We start from the raw sequence: 22,159 nt of genomic DNA, 5'->3' as shown, positions 1-22,159 counted from the left end.
TTTGTTTACCAGTAACACTGCCTGTTTACAAACCAACTCCCTACCAGAAACAGCTGAGAGGCTCCACGAAGGACGAGCTGTGTTACAGAGCCACGTTTGTCAGGAAAAACAACCATAATATGAGCACGTGCTCATACCTGGCACTGCTTTTAAACACTCGTCTTAACCCAAAATAAGCAGCAGTGATGGATCATATCCTTGCTCAAAGACAGATAACCCTGATCCATTTAGACAGCACATGAACCAGCAGGAGCTTGGGAAATCCCATGCTAAATTGATAGAACTGCCTCGGAAATTCATATGGAGTTACAGAGCCATTCAGAACAGCACAAAAGCTTTTCATACTTGATTACCATATAAGCAGTGTTTCCTAAACAGTGAGGGAGAGAGAGGGATATTTTAGGTGAAGCCAAGCATGGAGCCCAAGAAAATCAGCTTTGCAAGATCTGTGCTGAATATGTGTGAATTCCCACTTAAGTAGTCTGAGGAGCTGTGGATGGGCTAAGCTGAAGACTGGTAGAAGGCACTGGTTACATTCCTGCTGTGGGGACAGCTGAGGTTAACCTGAACACTGTGGTTTTTTCAAGAGGAAAGTACCGAACTATTGTTTTCAAAAATAGCACCGTTACTCCAGAGAGAGAAACCCCCCCACCCCATTCTAGTGCAATTATTTAGATTATTATTAGTGAGCACTAATGAGTACAGCTGAGACTGCAGCTAGCAGTAATGCCCTGGCTTACAGGAAACACTTGAGCTATATGCTGAAATCTACTTTTACTGAAGAGTATTAGGAGAAGGCTGAGAAAATTCCAAGGACTCCTCTAAGCTAAATATGATGCCTACGGATGCAACCAGGACCTGGGGTCTAGTATTTCTGTGATGCCTTTCTGCCTAGGGGTTGGTACCGGTTTGGTTTCAGACTTGGTCTTGCTGACTAGAGAAATGGGATTCCCCGGGCCAGCTAAACCACTTTTTCTACAAGGACCAATTCTGCGAGGAGCAGCAATGGGGGTTTGCAGCTGCTGCATTTTTGTAGCTAACACTGACTCAAAGGAAGAGCTACTGGCAGATGGGGGGTCAGGCTTCTCCCAGTTTTCCTTGCCCAGTTGCTCTGTGTTCACCTGTGCTTTTGCACTGTATGGTGACTTATCAGAGGGTGGAGGTGGAGCTCTTCTTTTCTTTCCTCTGCTGTCATTAGGACTTGTAGCATCTCTTTTTGGGTCCAGATGCGTGTTTTTCTGAACAGTCATCTCATGAGATCCATCAAAGAGCGAAGCCCATAGGGCAGATGCAGACTCTTCTTGCTGGCCAAGAAGGAACTCACCATGACTCTCTTCAATTTTCCTTTGTATGATATCAGCTAAGCCCTCATGCTTCACTGGAGAATCAATGCCTGTAATTTTAAGGGACAGCAATTAACCCAGATTAAAACACCACCAATGATTTTACTTCTATCTATTTTGTTATTGCTGCTCAGAATACAAAACTGCATTAGCTATGTCTCACCAAGTCTAAACTAGTAAGAGTATTAGTGGATGAAATGGAAAATATTACATATGCTATCCAAAGGAGAACTGAGGTGACAGGAGGGAACTGTTTTTGTGACAGCTGGCATTGAGGCAGCAGGGTAGGCACTGATACTTCTTTCCAAGTAAAAGCAAAAATAATGTACTACTGGGAAACATGTATGTATTAGATATTAAACACATTTTGTTGTATAGTGCTTTGAAAATTTCGTTTCAGGGGAGGCCCATGGAAGTCTGTGACTAAATATTCTTGTGCTGCCAGCCTGTAGAAAACAGGACATCTTTACATGTATCATTTTTCTCTATGTGCTTTAAGACTGCCTTGCTCCATTTCTTATTCTTCTTACTGAGCTTTCCCTGTATACTGCAGTAGTACCAGCCTCAAACAGCAGCAGAATCTGATTTTAAATAGAATCACAGAACAGTTTAGGTTGGAAGAGACCTTCAAAGATTATCATGTCCAACTGTTAACCCAGCACTGCCAAGTCCACCACTAACCCATGTCCCTAAGCACCACATCTGCACGTCTTTTGAACACCTCCAGAGTGGTGCCCCCACCACTGCCCTGGGCAGCCTGTGCCACTGCTTGACAATCCCTTCTGTGAAGAAATTTTTATCTAATGTCCAATCTAAACCTCCCCCGGGGCAACTTGAGGTCGTTTCCCCTTGTCCTGTCAGCTGTTACTTGAGAAAAGGAACTGAATCCCCCTGGCTACGCCCTCCTTCCAGGGAGCTGCAGAGAGCCATAAGGCCCCCCCTCTGAGCCTCCTTTTCTCCGGGCTAAACACCCCCAGCTCCCTCAGTCACTCCCCACCACACTTGTGCTCCAGACCCTTCCCCAGCTTCATTGCCCTTCTCTGGACCCACTCCAGCCTCTCAGTGTCTTTCTTGTAGTGAGGGGCCCAGAACTAAACACAGGATTTGAGGTGCCTCACCAGTGCTGAGTACAGGGTACTACAAATACTATAAATAAGCTTGGGAAAAAATGGTGTATTAAGAGTGAAACGAAGTTTGTGTTCTGCCCCTCACTGAGGTACATGTGTATCAGTGGAACGATGCTACCATGTTACCTTTGTAAAGCTTCTGTGTGGTTCATTTACTGCATTTCTGCTCTGCATTCACAGCTTAGATAAAACTTGACTGTTCAGTGCTCTGATGCACGGCAACTCAGTGACCCACATGGCATTTTGAGCATCATCACAGCTCCATCCCAAGCAGCAAGCAGTCAGGCATTTAGAGTTGTACAGTGTTTCTCAGTCAATACTGCATTAGATCCAGTAAAACAAAGTGACCTATTTTTCTAGTCTGTAAATATTATTTCAGTAACAAAACTATTAAAAAAATCCTGCTGCATACCATTTTTCTCTGCAGAAATACAAGTCCCAGATACACTCTAGCTAGATTTTCTGAGCATATTTTTCAACATCATAACCGAAGACTAAACAATTAGGTGAGTTATGCTAGGTAAGCCCTAAAATAGCTTTAAGAACAGCAGATTAATTTCATGCAACTGGTTTCCAAGCCGGACTACTTTACCTTTACATTTTCTGAGCTTTATAGTACTCTTACTATGAGTGTTTATTTCTAGTGACAGCGTTTTTGAGTGTGTTCAGGGCAGACTGCAGATTTTTAGCTCAAGGTATAAAAATGTATTAATTATTTGCACTATTACAAATTCAGACTTAATATTAACTCCTTGGTATGCAATTATGTTGCTCTTTCACTGTCTGAATTGTCCTTGAAAAACTCAGTGTTTCAACACCAACACCAGAAGCCATCTGAATTCAGACAATGTTGTTTCTGTTACTCTGCAACTTGAAAAGGCAAATCCCACTTACTCATATCATGGTAGACGGAGGTCGCTTCCTTTGTCAAGAACAAAGGTGGTTTCCGTGGTGACATAATCTCAATTTTCATAAGTTCCTCACAACAATGTTTCCACTGGCCTGAGAGAGAAAAGAGAACAATGACTGGAACTTAAAAAACTTCAGCCTGGAAAAAAAAATGGAAGTTATTAGTTTGTGTTAGGAAACTACCTCCAAAGTAATGCTAAACAGTGAGCATTTACTTTTGTTTAGCTTGAATGCTCAGGATGCATTTGTATTTTCACCTCTGTACCCACTCTCTTAGCACAAAGGTCATAAGATCCTACCTGTAATTTAAGCACCCCAGTATTACTGTTACACTATGATAGGTAAAGATCATAATTTGCCTTCAAATCCCCAAACAGTATAAATCCAAGGGGGAGGGGGGGGAACAGAAAAAAATTTAAGGTTTGGGAAGCTTCATGAAGTAACCAGGGACAAACTCCAATATCCTTCAAGCCGGATGCTATACAGCTATGTTACAATGTTATGGCAAAGGAACAGTCTGTTTTTAATAGAGGATAACTTGCCTTTTATCCCTTAGCAGACAAAGAAACCTCTTTTACTATTAATAGATTTTGACCTTAAGGAAAACAAGACACAGTAAAATTACTTTGTTCATACCAATCATTCCAAGTTTTCTGAGCACATTAATTTTAAGAGAATTCTAGAACCAGGGAAGAAAAAACGCATTTAAATGCCAAGTGACCCATTTTTTCAGAATCTAAGGAAAATGTCTCAAAAAATCCGTGGGTAGTATTCTATCTATAATGAATAAGAAGTAGTTCTTTTACCCCACTCTACAGATAATTTAAAGAGGATGCCCTAGTTTTTGCTTGGTGTGTTTCTTTAATTGATAGTGCCTTTTCTCACTGTAAGTCAGAGCTAGAAATGACTGGAAATACAACTACGATACCGAGTTTCCACAACCTCAATTCAATTATCTTATTGGTGTTGTCTCTGACTAAAGACTGATTTTTCATTAATTGACCTGGTTCTGTTTTCTGACCTGATAACAATGCCTATCAGGAAGTAAATCTACCTTGTCAATAGCAGCATAAAAACTGACAGTCTCTACTCTCAGTAAACCTGTAAGTCAAGCAGGAAGCAGAGAAAAAACACACAGGCAAATTATTCTATGCAGTTTTTATAATAAGTATTTGGTTATAAACAAGGAACACAATATACTACTTCAACAATGTTTCACACAATAAATGAGTTCCCTCTGCCATGTAAGATCAGTGTTGTTCCAGAGGTTTGCCAAAGGATCAGGGTAACACTTTATCACCTGTTACAAAGGCTGAGGTACAGCTTTTACCAGGCCCAGGTAAGCAGTGTGTATTTGCTTGACTGGATGGAGTGTGGCTGGGTGAGCATATTCCCATGTGAAGAGGGCTACCAAAACATTTGAACTACAACAGAATCAAGCAATCCCTGTTATAACAAATTGTAATTTAATTCATCCATATAACTGCTGGGCAAAGAAACTCCATGTTTACTTATGATTACTTGCAAGAGCTGGCCGAATCCACATCGTAGCCAGGGCCCCACATGATTCCAGCATCCTCACCACTTGTCACTAAGGTTTCTATACTAAGGTTTCGTACTTGCAGGATCTCATCAAACCAACACACCACTGGTAGGATGCCCAGGCAGAGGTGGACTCTTCCCACTACAGTGGGGAGGAGGAAGAGACAGTGAGAATTTAGCAATCTTTAAAAACATTACCTAGAACACTGCTAAGAGAAGCAGTTTTTTTGAGATTAATGGATATATTCTGCCTCTGGTTTCCTGCAAAAACACAGACTGAACACATGGACTCTGGTTTAGTCAAATATTTGCCTTCCAACGGCTTAGACCACCACCCAATATTATCCCAGAGAACATTTTCTTTTCGTTGTTGCAAACAAAGGCATATGAGGCAATTCCAATTCAAATTGCTCAAAGATCCCTTTGATGTTACATAACGCCCCAGTCGGAGGGCACACTGCCAGCACTGCCTGCTTACTTACTCAGATCATAAAAGTGCTGCCAGAAAGCCTCCATCCACTTATGAAGTTCATCCCTACTGTCAGTAGCAAAACGTTGCGTCACAGCCTCTCCAGACACAGGGTTGATAACAGAGAAGTTATTAGTTCTTCTCTTGGAGTCCTTATCCACAGCTCGAATCCTGGTTTCCTAGGAACAATAAACTGTGGTGATGAGTTACTGCTTCACACTGGCATCAACTTATGGCCAATGACAGTGCAAGGAAGGTAGAATTTGGCTTTTTGTCTACTCCAGATTAATACCCAATTAAAAAAAAAAAGATGAACTAATGTCAGGAACTTATTATAAATTTTTTTTCTCATAAAACTATTAAAATGACATAAAATACAAAAAATAAGGGAATAGAGCACAATTACTGCAGTTCAGTCCTGAATAACAGAATGTACTGTAATTCTGTGTTACCCCTCCCTCTACCTTCACCAGCTAATCTCACACTGCTCACTCTTCTCCACAGCAGTTTAGGGAATAATCTACGATAACAGCAAGCAGTTCCTTTTCTCCAAACATTCAGATGGACAACCACTTTATTACAGCTACTATTTACACCTCCTACTGTGCTTCTGTGGGCCATTGTTTACCCACTGCATTGTAAACTTGTATCCATTTTGTTTTCATCTTAGTGAATCAGGACATTCAGGGCTAATACAGTAGTGACAGGAAAATTAAAAAGAAACTTACCTAGGCCACCTTTAAAGGGGCATTTGGAGCAGTAACCCATACAGTTCTACTAGAACACAAGATTTTGCTCTAAGAGAAAAAACCCACCCTATTTGCCATTTAAAAATAGATATTTTAGTTTTACCTTAATTAGGGAGAGCTACGTAGAAATAATTAAATGTGTATATATATCTCCAAGAAGTGTAACAAGTCTATAAAATCTCTTCAGCTAGAGTTAGAAAAGCTCTCAGATTACACAGCAGCACTGTTAGAGCCAAGGTTTCTCCTTGTGTTCAGGGACATAGTTCAATTGCTCTAGACTAGATCCAGTGGTATTTTCAGAGTATTTACTTTCTTTGTTATGGCATTACTACAATTTAAAAAAAAAAAAAAACCAAACACTTATCCCTAACAATTATTTTTGTGAGCGTGTAAAATGCTAAAAGTTTTAAGTCTGGCTAAAACACAACTAAAAGAATTCCAGAACACAACTGGGTCAACATTGCTGCTCACCACAACATGATGAGCAAATTAAAACAATTAACATCACTTTATTTACAGAAGTAAGGCAGAAGCCCTGGGAGTATCTTTGCACATGCAACTCGACCTGACTGAACAAGCAGCAGCCCATTACAACACTGCTCCTGAGAGGTTTCTGGCATGCCCAGGAGAGCACAGTAATGAGTTTTGGTGCCCAGGTGCCAGCTGGCCCCCTACAGCTGGCTAGCCCCAGAGCCCTGGCAGGACATGAGGACACCAAACATGCAGCAAGACCGTGCAGTGCCCCCCTGCCTTGTGCAGGAATACACAAGGATATTCCTGGCATGGGCAGTGCCCAGGATTTGAAGGAAGCCAACAATCACAGCCAGGGCTGTGTTCGAACATCTCCTGTCTGGATGGACGGTGAATCTGACCACAAAGGTGGCCTCAGGGCATTCCTCAAAATACAGTGGGGACAGAACAACCAGGTCCCTTTTACACAACTCAACCAAATGTCAAACATCTGCTAAAGGCATTAAACATACAACTACAGAAATTAAGTTTACGCATGGGATCCCATGGGGATAAGCCTAGTTCCGATACTCAGAAAAACAAAAATTATTCTACAGACCATTCCCCAGATTTTAAATGCATAACTGAAGTAACCATTTGAAATACCAACAGCTGCTTGTAGCATATCTGATGGATATGCTCATTTAAATTCTTCTGTCTAAAAATAGGAGATGAAGTAATTCATCCATAAGTGCTCTATATCCCATTAACTCAGGTAACCATAGATACCAGCAAAAAAATGAAATCAAGTAGATTAACATTTGACAGGTAAGAACTTCAAGCATACCATACACACAAGTTTATTTAATGATGTTTGCTGCAGGTTTTATCCCACAACTGTGGTATTATTCAAAGGAGATAAATCCTCAAGCAACAATCTATATCTGATGCTTGAATATTTCAGGAGTCATACAAGATGCCATTACAGCAATAGGCTGATGAATTTACCAAGCTTGGGTGAATTACACGACATGCCCAGTTCCACTTAATAAAAACAAAACCCAAACCAACAAAAACCTATTAAAACCAAACAAAAACCAACAGAAAAACCACCCCCACCCCCCCCCCAAAAAAAAAACCACAAAAAGTGCTTTATTTTACCATGTTGTAATAATATCTTTCCCAGTCTTCTAAAAAACCTGAACCAACTCTGCTATAGCAATTGTAAAGACCAGAACAATCGGTGGATGGCAACAGGAAAACAGCTGAATCTTGAACTCAAGTGACTCATACGGGGAAGCTGAAGCCAGTTTTATATTCTTTACGCAAAAGATTATTTCTTTGAAGACAGGGAAAGACTAAAAGGGAAAAATACATGGTACAACCTTATTCTATATTTCTCCCCACAAATAAAATCTCTTTGCCTGATAGCACCTCTCTAGAAAGCTCAAATTTTAAGCTAAGAAGACACAGAGATAGAGAGAGAGAACTTTTTTTATTGCTGAGGTACAACATTTTCCTGCTAAGCCAGTCCTGACACACTAAGAAGCACTGGTTATAAAGACCATTTTAAGACATCAAAACAAATTACAGTTCTTAAGAAAAATATTGAATAACCTAGAGACCCAGTTCTGTGTATCTATTTTAAGATTAAACAAATCAAATATAACAAACTCCCTTCATGTTTTTAGTCCAAAAAAAAATAAACCAAGAAAAAACAGTACGACATTGGAAACAAGTATAACCTGTTCATGTGTTGGTTTCTATTGTAATGTTTAATAATTTCCATGACGTTTGTTTTAGGCAAGCAGGGAATTATGGTTCAATTTGAAATTATGGCTTTCAAGCACATTAATGCAGAAGACCAAATCCAGTCTATTAGCTGATATTTTGTCCCTTCCTTGTTTTGTGAGCTTGTACTTATGTGACATCCTCATGGCCACTCGCTGGTCAGTACAATGTGTGAGTATGACATGGACAAGAAATATTAGGATATCTGTGCCATTGATCTTGGGAGCAATGCAGCAGTTGAAAATGTGGAGAAGATGATAGCAATATATGACCAGCCAGCCTTTTGTGAAGCTTCAGGGGGCCAATAGAGCAGCTTTCAAACTGCTCAGTTTGAGTATGTGTGCTACAAGGATCTGGGTGATCTATCTGCTTCCCCTGCCTGCATCCACAACCTCTTTCAAGCAACTGCAGGACTAAACTCTCTGGATATGAGATACCAGACATTTGGAGGCCCTTAACTAGTCTATGCTTTTCCAATATATTTTCACAGGTAGGAAGGCTTTTCTAAGCCAACCAGTGGGACAAAGTCCTTACTACAGGGAATACGGATATTTTCAGGGCTGATCTCATTCCTCCATGCTGGAGTTCCCCAACATGTACAGTGAATATTGCTCATGTTGCTGGCTCCCTAAAAGCTCAAGAACTCATATCCATATTCCTCTGCTCCAGCCCAAGGAGGAATTCCCTGGTTCCCTAGAAATATGTATGGTTCCCTTGAATTTGTGCTGCTGCAACCATCGCCACATTTTCCAACAAAGTCTGCTCCCTGACCTAGCCAGAACACCTGCACCAACAAGGACTGTCATTAAAGGTAATTCCAGATTGATTTTGTCCCTCTGCTCCTGCTGCACTGCTCAGCAGTGTTCCCATGAGCCCTGAGCCTGTGGCTGCAAACACTTGCTCCTCACCCTGCTCCCCTCAGCAATCAGCAAAAGCACAGAGAGAGTCCTGGGCTTGCTGACTGCAGGGTCCCAGGACAAATACTGCATGGGAAAAATATGCCCAGGACTACAGGCAACATCCCAGAATTCCTGAAGTTTCAGGCACCCATGGCACAAAAAAACTTTTGTAATCTATGAACCAAACATAATAGATTATGAATTCCAAACACTGAACAACTAGCATGAACTGCTGGCACATGCACCAATTTGCTAAGCTATCAGGTGTAGGCTAGGCCTTTATTTTTTATTTCCAACTAAAGAAAACTTGAAAAAAATTCAGGAACTGGCCCATAAAGAATATTTCTTCAAATTGGATTCCAGTAAATTTTCTTTGCTACAGAAAATATCATTTCTCTTTTCCTACTTAGTTGTGCAATATAATACGTTATAGTCACATTTAGCTGGAACAATAACAGTAGCACTTGCATAATAGGAACTGCAGAACCATTCTTGCTCAACAGCAGTAGCAGTGAAGTCATCTAAAGTTGAAGTAATGACTTTGCTGGTCTTAATGGCTTCTTCAAGTCTCAATTCAAAGGGAATGGGAAATACGGCTATCAGTGTGAACATTTTCCAGAGAATTTCTCATAAATTCAGATGATTTCATTACTTCTCAGAAAGTATCTTTAAATTACATATAAAGGATCAGCTTCACATTACAAATGAAAATGCCACATATACAACCCGAAGAGGTTTTAGTTAGAATGTCTAGAGTTGATGTTCGATCTCAACTTTCACTTCGAAATTGCTGTTTCTATAACAACATGTAGCAGACAAGCCCATATGATTAGTCTGCTTTCATTTAATCCGTAAGAGAAATTTCATAACAAAGGAATCAAAAAATATCCGCAGGCATTAAGTTAGTTTCAAGAGAAACTGTTTAAGTAGTAAAGTATCCAAATATGTTTTCAATTGCATTTTCTTTTTTTCTAGTTTTAATTTAAATTGAAGAAGGATTCACAGTCATTCTCCCACAGTCTGACATTTTCGTAAAATGGTGTAAGATACATAAATCATGCATCTTCTACATGTTAGCTTTAAGGATACCCTGCAAACATAAGGACAGTCTCTCACCAAAGGCTTACCAAACTGGATTTCAGGTTCTAAGTGCATTGGTTACTTGGAGGAGCAAAATATCTTAGAACAATATGGTTATTTTAAAAGGAAAAGCAGAATTGGAATTTAGACTAAACCAGAAAACTCTAAGGAAAGATATGAGGCAGCTTGATAGATACCTTTAAAAAATATTCCTGTCATGTTTTAGAATGATTTAGTCATTCTATAATTTACTAAAGTTTACAATTTCTTAACTGATACTGTGAACAGCTGGAAAACAGAATTATGGCAGAGGCTGACTAGTGAAATTGAAAGTGACTGAAGAGGTAAGCAAGTAAACCTACTTAAATATATATCACAGTATAAATATTTATTTAATGTAAATGTATGAACAGTTGGGAGAAAAAAATAGCACTAGGAAAAAAGGTACTTTTATTTAAGGAATCAATTTCAATCTTATTAATTAAAAAACATCTTAACACAAACAGGTCACATTGTTATGACCCATCTAAATGTTTGAGTTCTACATCAGTCTCACTCTGAAGGAAAATGCATCTCTCCCAAGAACACTCAAGCCACCAAAAGCTGATACTGCTGCTGTAAGAAGCAGTTCTTTGTCACCCCATGCCCCCTCACGTTCCCAGTCATAGCTGAGCCCGTGCTTGTACCACACAAGCATTTGTGCAGCCATGTAATGAGCTGGGTAAGAGAACGGATTAAAGGGAAGCACAGTTGAAGCCAAGCATCCCCCTGCCCCAGATGAAGTGACTTTAACCCCCATGAGTTGCCCTGTGCAATCGCTCCGTCAGCTGCCCCCGTGCCTGCCCTGGCACGGCACAGCAGCAGCTGAACAAGCAGCCGGGCCCAGGAACGCTTCTGTCGGAATTAGTGCTGGCACCGAGCGCTCACGGCAGCACAGCAGCGGAATCCACAGCGACCTGTGCTTAACACAGCTTCCAAATGTGTCTATTTGCTTATGTAAGATGAACTCAGCTATGTGATTGCAAATAACATTCAATTCCTCTGCCCATCCTTATGGGATATTAACCCTTGATGCCTGTACCAAAACCAGTTTTTGAGAGCATCTGTTCTCTCTAATGCTTGCCACTCTAGAAGGTCTTTCCAATAACGTTCAGATTACTTCAGATTAATTACTGCTTCTTTGGCCAAATAGTAAGCAACATTTTAAATTTATGTTTTAAGCCCAGGCTTTTCAATCAGGGCATGAAAAACAGCAATAATGTCATCCTAGAGAACAGAGCTTCCAAAGTTATTGTGCCCTGGACAAAACCAGCATTAAGAAAAGCAGCTTATTTTAAGGCACTGAAATATTTTGAAAAATTTTCCAGCTCTCCTTCTAATTAAGACTGTGGCTAAATAACACATAACAACAAAAAAGCTTTTGTTGGAATTCCACCTTGCTGAGGACAGAAGTCTACCAGAACATTGCTAGGGGACTGTAAGCAATACATTTCCAAGGGCTGTCGTACAGAACTATCATATAAAAAGTTATTAGTTTTTCTATAGAAAAACACCCTCCTTTTTGCCTCTATGCTAACCAGTCTAATGCAACAGAAGGAATTTACATCCACAGCTAAGGAATGTTACGTTTCTGCTGGGGGACTGCAAATTTCACAGAAGCACATCCCACCCTCATTTCACCTATAAGGCACTCTGCGTACCAGCAGCTTAGAGCCCAAATGACTGCACATATTTCTTAAACCAAAAAAAAAGTTCCCCAAAATAATCCAATAAATTAAAAAACGCCAACAACCAAAAGAAAAAAATCCCCACACAACCAATTTTACCTTGTTGATGGAAACTGTCAATGCCGGCTCCAGTTTAGCCTCAATTTCTTCTGGTGAGTAATAACAAAAGAGTTTGCCACCTCTCAGTACACAATACAGCCTCCTCCAGCTCATTAGACCTCCTACCATTTGCTAAAGGGAAGAATAGTCAGAAACTGCCAAACATAAACCTAAAACAAAACCATATTAATAAGGTGTACACGTATCAGCCCTGAGTGATCAAAACTTAGCCACACCAAATCCATTCCTACAACAAAGACTTTCTGTTACAGAACATTTCAGTCACTGATTTCTGAAACATTAGCAGTACTTCAAATGTCTTCTGGTGTTTTACAGTTTTTGCAGATTTATTGCCATGTGACACTAACAAGTACAGAATCTGCTGGTTCACACAGAACGACATCTAGATCTGGTGTCTACTGTAAAAAAGAAAGCACCTTTATTAGCTACAGCAATTGCACAATAATAGAAATAAAAAGAGTATTACAGTTTGGGAATACACAGTACATTCAACAAATGTCAAGCAAAGACATTTGTCTAGAATTCCACTTTCTCAAATGAATTTTCTGAACAGCTTTCATAAAAACATAACAGTTTCACAACCAGTTTAAAGCCTGTAATTCAGCACTCCTGACAAATGACCCAGACCCTCTGGTGCTCTACTATCACCTTCTCATATGCCTAGTTGTGCAACGAACCAAAATAGAGAAGTAAAGTGAGTTCAGATGAATAATTTCTGAAGGGATGAGTTTGAATATGGCTCGGTTCACCAGCCTGATTCACCATGCTGTGATATGAACTCTTGTGCCAGCACAACAAGGGCTATGTACAAGGATGAGAGCCACAGGATTATTAGGACTGATGCCGTCAAGTACCAGTGCAAACCGACTCTGAAACAAGAGTTGCACTTGATCTTTACTAACAACCTATATCATTCGTGCCAAAGAAACATTGATTTCTCCATGCTCAGCCACTGAAGGCACTATTTGTGAATGCAGCCATGAGAGAGTTTCCCCCTTGCTCTAAGTAGAACAGGAAAAAACACCAGTTCTCAATAAACCACTTCAGGTAAAAGCAAAGGTTTTAACAATTGACTCTTAGTGACAGCTATTAACAGCCCAGGATGCAAACACAAGCAAGGTCTTCTTACCTGCTGGTTTAGAAATCCTGCCATCATATCCCTGGCCATGCAGGAGGGCTGGACAACTAAACGGCAACACATGTTTCCATACAGGGGCAGCCAAAAAGAGGATTCCTCTGGGGGAAAGAAAAAGGCAAAAGGCAGACAAACACTCAGTTCTGATCAATTGCCCTAAACTTATAGTTCAGCTTTCTACATCTGTTTTTACATTAAGATCGTGAGTGTAAATAAGCATATTTTCATATTTTAAGAAAAGAGATTTAATCCTGTAGGATTAGACTAAAACTAATTTTTAGTATTCAGGAAGCGTTTTTTAATTGGAAAAAAATAGTAAATTCCAAAATAATTTCAAGTAAAAATGGCAATATTGTTCTGCAAAAAAGAGTTGTTTTTACATAAAATACAGATAATTTCAGAGCTAAAACACTTTGAAAGGTAAGTACACTGACACTCTCATCTAGTATGATCCCTGAGCCCATCCCATTGTGGCACACAGCTATATTTGTACATGAGCACTTTGCTCAGATTGTTTTAATAAGGCTTGGAATTTGTATCTACTTCTGCCTTCAGCACTAGAAGAGCATTTAGGGTTCCAAGGAGTTTCTAATGAGTTGGAATCACTCAGCTCTGCTATGCTATAGGCTCTCTCTTCTGTAATTAAAAGTAGGTAATGCAACATTCCATTAATGTGACTCTGTCTTTGGTCATGGTTTAGAAGTGCTTGTGATGAACCAAAATATCCAGATATGTCCTTTCTCACCTGACAAAATTCTGTAAATAATGTCAGAAAAAGGAACTTCGAGAAGAATATAAAGTACTAATAAAGAAAGGCTTACAAATATCAAAGGTGCTCAGAATTATTCATCCAACACTTCAAGAAATAAATGCCCCATAAATCTTCAAATCTGTACTTATTCAGAATTACTGAAACGTAAAGAAGGAAATTCCCTTTGAGGTCAAGTTTACCCCAGTAAATGATTTAAGTTCCCAGAAGCAACAGTGAAAGTCCCATGCCTTAGGTTAACAGTTGGAGCATGGCTTATGGGAGGGACTCTCCTTGCAGAAAATAATGGACAAAGTACCAAAAAGTGAAAACACCACCATCAGTTGCAGTATAATCAGTCCCCCATGGTGTTGAATTGCTCCCAACTGGTGCTGCCCCAGAGCTGAAGGACAGCAGTCAGCACAGACTACAAGCACACACACTTAAGTCCTGTGTTAAATCTGGGCCTTGAACAAACCTCACCAAACTGAAGTAATTTTTCTTCTGACTACAGAGGAACAAGCTGTTCTTCGTTCTGATACTCTACCTTGGCTGTGAGGAAGGGGAAATAATTTGTATATAACTACAACTCACATAAGACGGATATGCAAATGACAGAAGAAACTCCCAAAAGAATTACATTTTTCATCTGGACTTGAAATTTTACTCAACTTATAGTTTATTCAGCTGTGTACAGATGCCTGCTTTAGAGCCGTTAAATATTTTATTAAAGTTGTTCTATATTGAGTATCAAGAAAAATAATCTCTTTAAGCTCTTTAGTTTACAAGAGTTTAATGCAAAATGTTACTGGTTTTTTATTTCCTTAAATTGGTACCATATGTACTTACCATTTCCTGTAATGGTAAGGCTGTGGGTCCTGAAATTGTCCTCAGCGCTTTCCAGCCCCAAAGTGGTGTATGCTAGCAAACTGTACTTTGCACCACTAAATGTGAAAGAAATGGCACATTTAGGACATTTCTGCTTCATGTTGCTCAGGTCTAGACATGCCTGAGATACCACATTTGGGTACAAGGGAACACCAAGGTGCACGGCAGCACCTGTCAGTGACCGCAGACTGCCACCCCCCAACCTCTTCCCACACAGCTCCTGTATCTCTGGTTCTCTGTTCCGCAGTCTGTTCACCTCCTGCCTCCACGTGTGTATCTCCAGTTCCTCCTACCCCACAACTTCCAGGCCAATGCCATCATTCATTACAACTCTTTCTGTTGCCTCCTCTCTGGGACCTGCTGGCCAAGAGACTTCTCATGTGGCCACTGCCTACGAGCTGGGCTCGTGCTTCCTGGAGAGCCAGGAGGGGCCAAACCCAGGGGTAAAGGCTGCGCTATCCAAACCCTCTGCACCCTCTGGATGCTCAAAGCACCTCTCTCCTCTAGTCAGACACCAAGTTACTTCCAATAGCGTTACAGCTCTTATTCCTAGGCCTAAAGCAATAAGATTTGGCAATAGGTTAAAAAATTCCTATAGTTAATAGAACAACGGATGACAAACTTTATCTGAAAATACAGGTTAAAAATTAAAAGGCTTTATACTGCTTCTGCATGTTGCCCTGCTCTTTTGCTTTGCCTATGCAGACTACACTTTATAGACCAGTTGTTTATAATGTATTTTGAATAGGATCCAATAGATTGATTATTCACATGCAGAAATCTGTGCAGAAATCCTACAGTCAGTTTTGTAGCATAAAGGATTTTTTTTCACTTATTGGCTTACAGGTTTCAGAATGTTTTATCTTAGTTTTGTATTTTGCCTAGGGAAAAAAAGTATCACTCTTACAATTCAGCACAGTGCAATTGTGGAATGCAATTCTTGGAATAAACTGGTATAAATTTAGTACGTTTAACCTTTTCCCTAAAATACTCATCGGACCGAGTAACAGATTTACAGTCCAGCAATGCAGTAAGAATTCCACCTAGCTAATGGCAGTTAGAACAAAGTCCACAAGAAAACAAACCCCTCCAAATCACTAACTACTCTCCCCAACAGGATCTAGCACAAGTTCCTCAACATATCTTCAGCAGAACATAAGAAATCTTGGTGGTATAAAAGCTGAGAAGATGCTATTGAACTAAGATCACCAAAAATAGTTTTCCATCTTAGTATTTTTCAAATTTTATTTTTCTTACTGGCACAGTGGAAACATACAGTTTTCGGACCTTTGGCTCTGCAGATAAACAAGGAGAATGTTTACCTCCCCCTAACCCTAATGAAAGAGGAAAAGTAGGAAGTTTGTTAGAGGGGAGGTCTGTTATGTATCTGCCTCCAGGGAACAGAAAGAAAATTAAATACAGTATCACGTTCTGGGTGAAAAACCACTGCTGTGAAGCACTTCAAGAGGGCAATCTGAACAAAAACTCATCAGCATTTGTATATATTCCCTGCTAGACTGTTCCCTAACAAAAGGTTCTCCACTGATTATGTTTGACCATGCAGTTGAGAAATGCATTACCATTCTATTTAAACTGTACCATAAAGTTCAGTTTCTTCTCACAGATAAAACTGCTGTGCTGATTCTAAAGTTACTTTTTTTTTCTAAAGCATGACTAATTACCACAACAACCTTGCCAAAAAAAATAGCTACTTCACTTTTAAAATATGCTTCACAGTAACATTTTCATTCTAAAATACAAGTCATTCCTTTCAGGCAGCTGCAGTATAATTTAGAAAAGTTTTATCTACAAATATTTTTCAGATTTAACTGGCTAATCAGGATTGTTGACTGTATTTTTCCTTTGCATTTCACAGAATTAGCTAACCGCCTTAAATGGCAGTTTCTTTGTATAACAAAGAATAATCTGCCTGCTGCATCTCATTCGGTACTTTGCATATCTATAGTATTTTACCATGTAACAACTTCATTAAAAAAAAAAATCAGCTCATCTTCACAACATGCCTGTGGCAAAGGCTCATTGTTTAATCTGTTTACTGATCAAAAGACAGAGGCACTGAAGTTTCCACACAGACCCCGGTGTGGGAAGGTGTAACTATAACACTCTATCAATGTATGTTAATTAAAACATCTTCAATTCCAGAATCTGTTGCTAAATATTAAACCCAATGTTAGAAATCCCAATCTTAGTTCATTCATTCAAAGCGAGTGAAGGAGTGAGTGGCGGACTTGGGAGTGGAAAAAAAAAAAAAAAAAAAAAAAGAATTCAATATGCTCACCTTTCAATCAGATCTTAAATAATAGACAGTAAAACCAAATATAACCTTCAGGTACTAACAAGAACCCAACCATAAAAGTGAGGCCACCAGATTAGACTGTGTACTTCCAGCAAAATACAACTGGGCATTTGCCAACTCAAACACAGGACACAGAAGCTGCTGCACCTTCAGCCCAGTGGAGGACAATACATCAAACACAACCACCAGTGCATGTGTAGGCCAGTTCTGCAAGTGAATGAGCAGGCACTTGAGGGAGACTCTTCAGCGACTTATCCAAAGAGCAACCTAGTTACACTGGCATTTAATAGTAAAACTGCACTGAATATTTTTTCTGCTATGAAAAATGTAAAAAAAAAAAACAAAAAAAACAAAAAAAACCAAAAACTTAAGCTAGAATTGAAAAACAAAGCAGGCAACAGACTGTAAAGAAACTAAAACAGGGATAATTAAGAGAGAATATCAGTATAACTCAAATTAACCAACCTAAGCAACCAATCAAGCCCTTTGTGACTGTGTTCTTTCAAGAAGTTCCAAGTCTGACAGTTTCCTCACTAACTAGAGAGGTTTCTAAGCCAAGAAGTTTGGAACAGAGGGATCACAGAGTTTTTGGGAAATGGAGAATATCACTCATGTGTGCACTGAAAAGAAAAAGGCTTGTACAAATGAAATCTACAGAGAAAAGGTGTTCGCATAATATAGAAAGTTCACTTTTTTGTTGCAGTTTAATTTCCCCTGCTGGACTGGTAAAACTCTCAGGGAATACTTGAAAGATCTCTTGTAATCTTGCAGTCTCTTCCCCTTTATAAGGGCTACATACCACGGTCTAACTAATATAAATCCTAGGGGAAAACCCATTAAAAAAACTGGACAACTTATTTTCTGCTTATAATAACCCATTTCTTTCCAAACAACTATTTTAATCACCCAGCAAAGCCATCATTAAACACTTCATTGTTCATTTAATTGTGTTAAGAAAGTAATAGTCGCTGTGAGATGATTATCTACAGCAGAAACAACAAACTTCCAAGATGGAGGAAAGAAAAAATTCAATTGAGAAACCAAAAGCAAAACCCAGGGGAGGAGGCAGCTGTTTAAATTGTCTACTGGTACTCCTTCCTTAAAAGCCAGGCAGTCTATATTCAAGCAAAGAAGCCAGTGGTTATATCTGATTCAAACTGTGTCTAATGATAGTGTGTCATGGCCCAGCTGAAGCTGGTGGAAAGCACAGCCACCTGACATGATGCAGATTGAAAAATACATTGTCATTAGGTGGAACCCACTGGAAAGTTAGTGATAAAATCTGTTTTGCTCTGTGGATAAGATCTCTCGGATGTCTATTTTTGAGTCACACAGCAATATCAGTTTACAGTAATATCAGTTCAATGAAGACAGAATATGCTTGAATGTTTCCTTTTAAAATCCCGGGAAATAGATATATGAAGCTAGACTAAGACTACACTCAACACCTGGCAAGAGTTAAGCATTGATTCTTTATTGTCAGCTGCCAAAAAAAAGTAATTTCTTGAAAAAATTTCTTTCTAAAAAAATATAAATAAATAAAATAAAGAAATGCTATTAGTATTTTCAAATTAGGTATTTGGTCTGCTTAAATCCCAATGAAATTAAAGTTGCTGGAAAATATTAGTAGGCAGTTAATTTTTAAAAGGACACAGGTAAATTATTGGGAACAGCACTTATGCCTATGAACACTGAAAACTTCTGTGCTAAAGTCAATTAAGAAATCTCCTGTTAAGCAGCCCGTAACCATAAAGTGCCTTTGGCAGTCCAGTTTTACTGAAAAGCTGGCAAGTGGAATTAGGGCAGAGGGTACTGGAGTGGTTTCTCCTGCCTACATACACACTTTTTGTTATTTCACACAACTTGTAACTTTTAGACATATCTACCTGTCTCAAGTACGAGCAACACTGGCTAGGTGCAAAAATAGTATGGGGAAGGAAGTAAATGGGGAAGGGGGGAGGAGGAGAAGTAGATGGACAGAAAGACACAGACAGACCGTACAAGCTCAACTTCCTCTAGAGATCAAACTAAAAATATTATGGAGGTTGGAAAGAATAGTGGATTTACCAGCTGTCTGGCTGTGGAGCACAAAGATAAAGGCTGCTCGTATGTTTCAAGATCAGAACCAGGCCCCAAGGCTCAGCGACATGGTTGGAATTCACACCTACTTTCCCATTTCCTATTTAAAATGTAAATTTTTTTTCACATGGGCAACTAGAGAAAGAACCAGTTTCTTGGCAGTTTGCCAAAAATTTACAATCTATTTGGTCTACTTCTATTGTAAAAGCTATAAAACCAGAATATCAATATATGTGGCTTACTGGATGACTGGGTCAGCAGGCAAAAGGGGTTCAATGCTGTCTTCCTCCAGTGCAGCTTTGAGTTTCTTCCCTGTAGCTTTGCTGAGGGACGTTTTAAGTTTCTTTGCCAGTTTCTTAGGAGTGTTTGTTATATATAAAGACTCCTCTGTACAGCAGCTATACACTTCAACCTTCACCTGGAAATCTGGGCTTGCTTCATCACTGAAGTGGGGGAGGAGAAGATTTCAGAGCGTTTGTTAACAAACTGTGCACGGAGCCAAGGAATGTTGCTGCTACTTTATAGATTAAATAACATATTTCTAATCAAGGGAAGCAATGCCATAAGATTCAGGCACAGACACACATTAATATGGAATTAAGGACTAGAGTACACAGCAGTAACTTAGCATTGAGGTCATGAGATGGATGTTATAATTGCGCCATAAACAATTACAAACAGGAAATTCAACGTTTAGGTTAAAAACGGAAAAAACCCCCATGTTATGGAAATACACAGGCAACACATTCAAACACACTTAAATCTGCCCTCTACCGTTACACAAAAATCCCATGATTGAAACCCTGTGCCTGCTTATGGTCCTAAATCAGATTGAACTGTTTGAAAGATATCTTAGCTGCACCCCATCCCCTTCAGATTACTGAAAAAAAAATGCTATCTAATAAAATCTGTCATTCACAACTTAACTACCTACTGCTGCATCATCTGGCCCACAGTCTTTCTCAGTTTTCAGTTCTACTGATTCTTTTGTTCTCAAGCTTAGTCATCAAACCAGAAGCCTAACCTCATCTTTCAGGTACAAATAATGTCATTACACAGATGCCGTAATAAAATCATCCCAAAGGCTTTTATATCAAGTCTTTCTATGCCTTGGGGGATAAAACGCAAGTTAGGGTGCCTTTTCTGCTTTTGTTCCAGTGTTCCACAGAAAATTATAATGGTCAAGTCTCATATCTGTGAAGAAGGAGATTTGAATCTTTGTCCCCACTCTTAACTTGAACATGTGTTTAGGAGCGCTTAAAATTTGACTTAAACTCAGTTTTCAGGATCCTGATTTAAAGCTTTTGGTAGTTCTAGCTTTCTAGCCAGTCCTCCTCAGGAGACAGACTCTAAATTGTTGATATAAAAAAATAAAGGCAGGGAGTGGAGTCAAGCACATGCTCAGGTAGGTGTAACAGAACATGAGATGTTACATGAGGATAGAGACTGTAACCTGCTGGACAGAATAACACTGAAACACTTGGTACAACATTTACACCTATATTGTCATAATGCTTTCAGGTTTTAGCATTGATTTAATGCTGTCCTGGAGATGTAAGTTTGTTTATCTCTTTAGATAAAGAAAAATGATTCAGCAGGGCAAAAATGAAAAGAAATACAGATCAACTAGCACATCTACAACCAGCCTCATTTTGTACACAAAAACCAGCCTTCCAGATCCTCCACCCGCTAAAATGAACAGAGCCTCTACTGATTCCTTTGCCCACAGCAAAACCTAGTGGACCTCAGCCAATCTTATTCATAATCACATCCACCTTCAAAAGAAAACAATATTTGTACTTCCTTCGACAGATGTAAATTATACTCACAATATGGTTACATTTTCAAAACAGATATCTGTTATTGCTTTATCCACAATAGTCACCTCAGTATCAAAAACCTCAGCTCCCATTCTGAACAAACAAAACACTGCATAGCGCTGTGATTCTGGAGAGAGCCAGAGAAAGCTTTTATTAGCCACATTGCACATCACAATACTAAACACTTCCAGTAAGCAGAACTATACAAAATGGTAATTCAGACCTCTAAGGAATTGCCCTCAAATTCTTCCCACCAGAAATTTTTATCATAGGATTTTATGATAATTGACCTATCAAAGCTGCTGTCTAGGTAGAACATACACAAAGGGAAAAAATGGCTACCTCTATTAAGAAAAAAAAGTTGAGTAATCAGGTATAGTGTGTGTTAGCAACTTCAAAAACATTAGTAAAAATGTAATTTTGTTTAGTAAAATTGACTTTACACCAAAAAAAACCCCAAAAAACCATTTGATCCAAAGTCTGTATCATTTTATGAATGTGCTACATAGGATTAGACTATTTTGCCATGCTTTGCACCTCTGACCCTATTGAAAATCAAAGTGAAATCAATGCCAGGTGACAGCTGGAACAGATTTAGGATTAATCTCCATGACACAGCAAAATGCATGTACTTGAAGGCTATCCAATAATAAACTCAACACCAACAGTCAACTTTCATTTAAATTTCCCACTGGAAACAGCCTCCAATATACTCTCTCAAATGCAGACAAGACATAGAACAATGTGTTTAATCAGAAGTTTCTCAGTTAACCATTTAATACAACATTTTTTTGTTGCTTCCTCTGGAATTCTTCCTCAGGAGGGCTCTTTAGAGAGTAAGGCTTAAACACACAGAACCACAGGACTTTGAACTAACTCAGCTTGCTACAGCCAGCAACTTCAAATTACGAGCATTTACACAACAAAGAGTAAAACATGGACTTAATGGAAGGTTAAAAAATAGGT

General features: G+C 39.2%; 1 protein-coding gene across 1 annotated transcript in view; it reads right to left on the bottom strand.

Moving 5' to 3' along the window:
• Positions 1–839: 839 nt before the first annotated feature.
• The window catches only part of RTKN2 (rhotekin 2), a gene marked incomplete at both ends in the record, with an annotated part of 47,985 nt that continues 26,665 nt past the window's right edge, over positions 840–22,159 (bottom strand). The window contains 8 exons of the mRNA XM_082285814.1: positions 840–1,393; positions 3,365–3,472; positions 5,404–5,569; positions 12,186–12,317; positions 13,336–13,442; positions 14,939–15,033; positions 19,616–19,816; positions 21,203–21,320. Of these exons, the coding sequence (XP_082141940.1) occupies positions 840–1,393; positions 3,365–3,472; positions 5,404–5,569; positions 12,186–12,317; positions 13,336–13,442; positions 14,939–15,033; positions 19,616–19,816; positions 21,203–21,320 (1,481 nt within the window). The remainder of the gene's footprint in view (positions 1,394–3,364; positions 3,473–5,403; positions 5,570–12,185; positions 12,318–13,335; positions 13,443–14,938; positions 15,034–19,615; positions 19,817–21,202; positions 21,321–22,159) is intronic.

Source organism: Coloeus monedula, assembly GCF_965178545.1.
Source record: "Coloeus monedula genome assembly, chromosome: 8".
Lineage (NCBI taxonomy): Eukaryota > Metazoa > Chordata > Aves > Passeriformes > Corvidae > Coloeus > Coloeus monedula.
The sequence above is the reverse complement of the archived record's forward strand: the minus strand, read 5'-3'. Positions and strand labels throughout refer to the sequence as shown.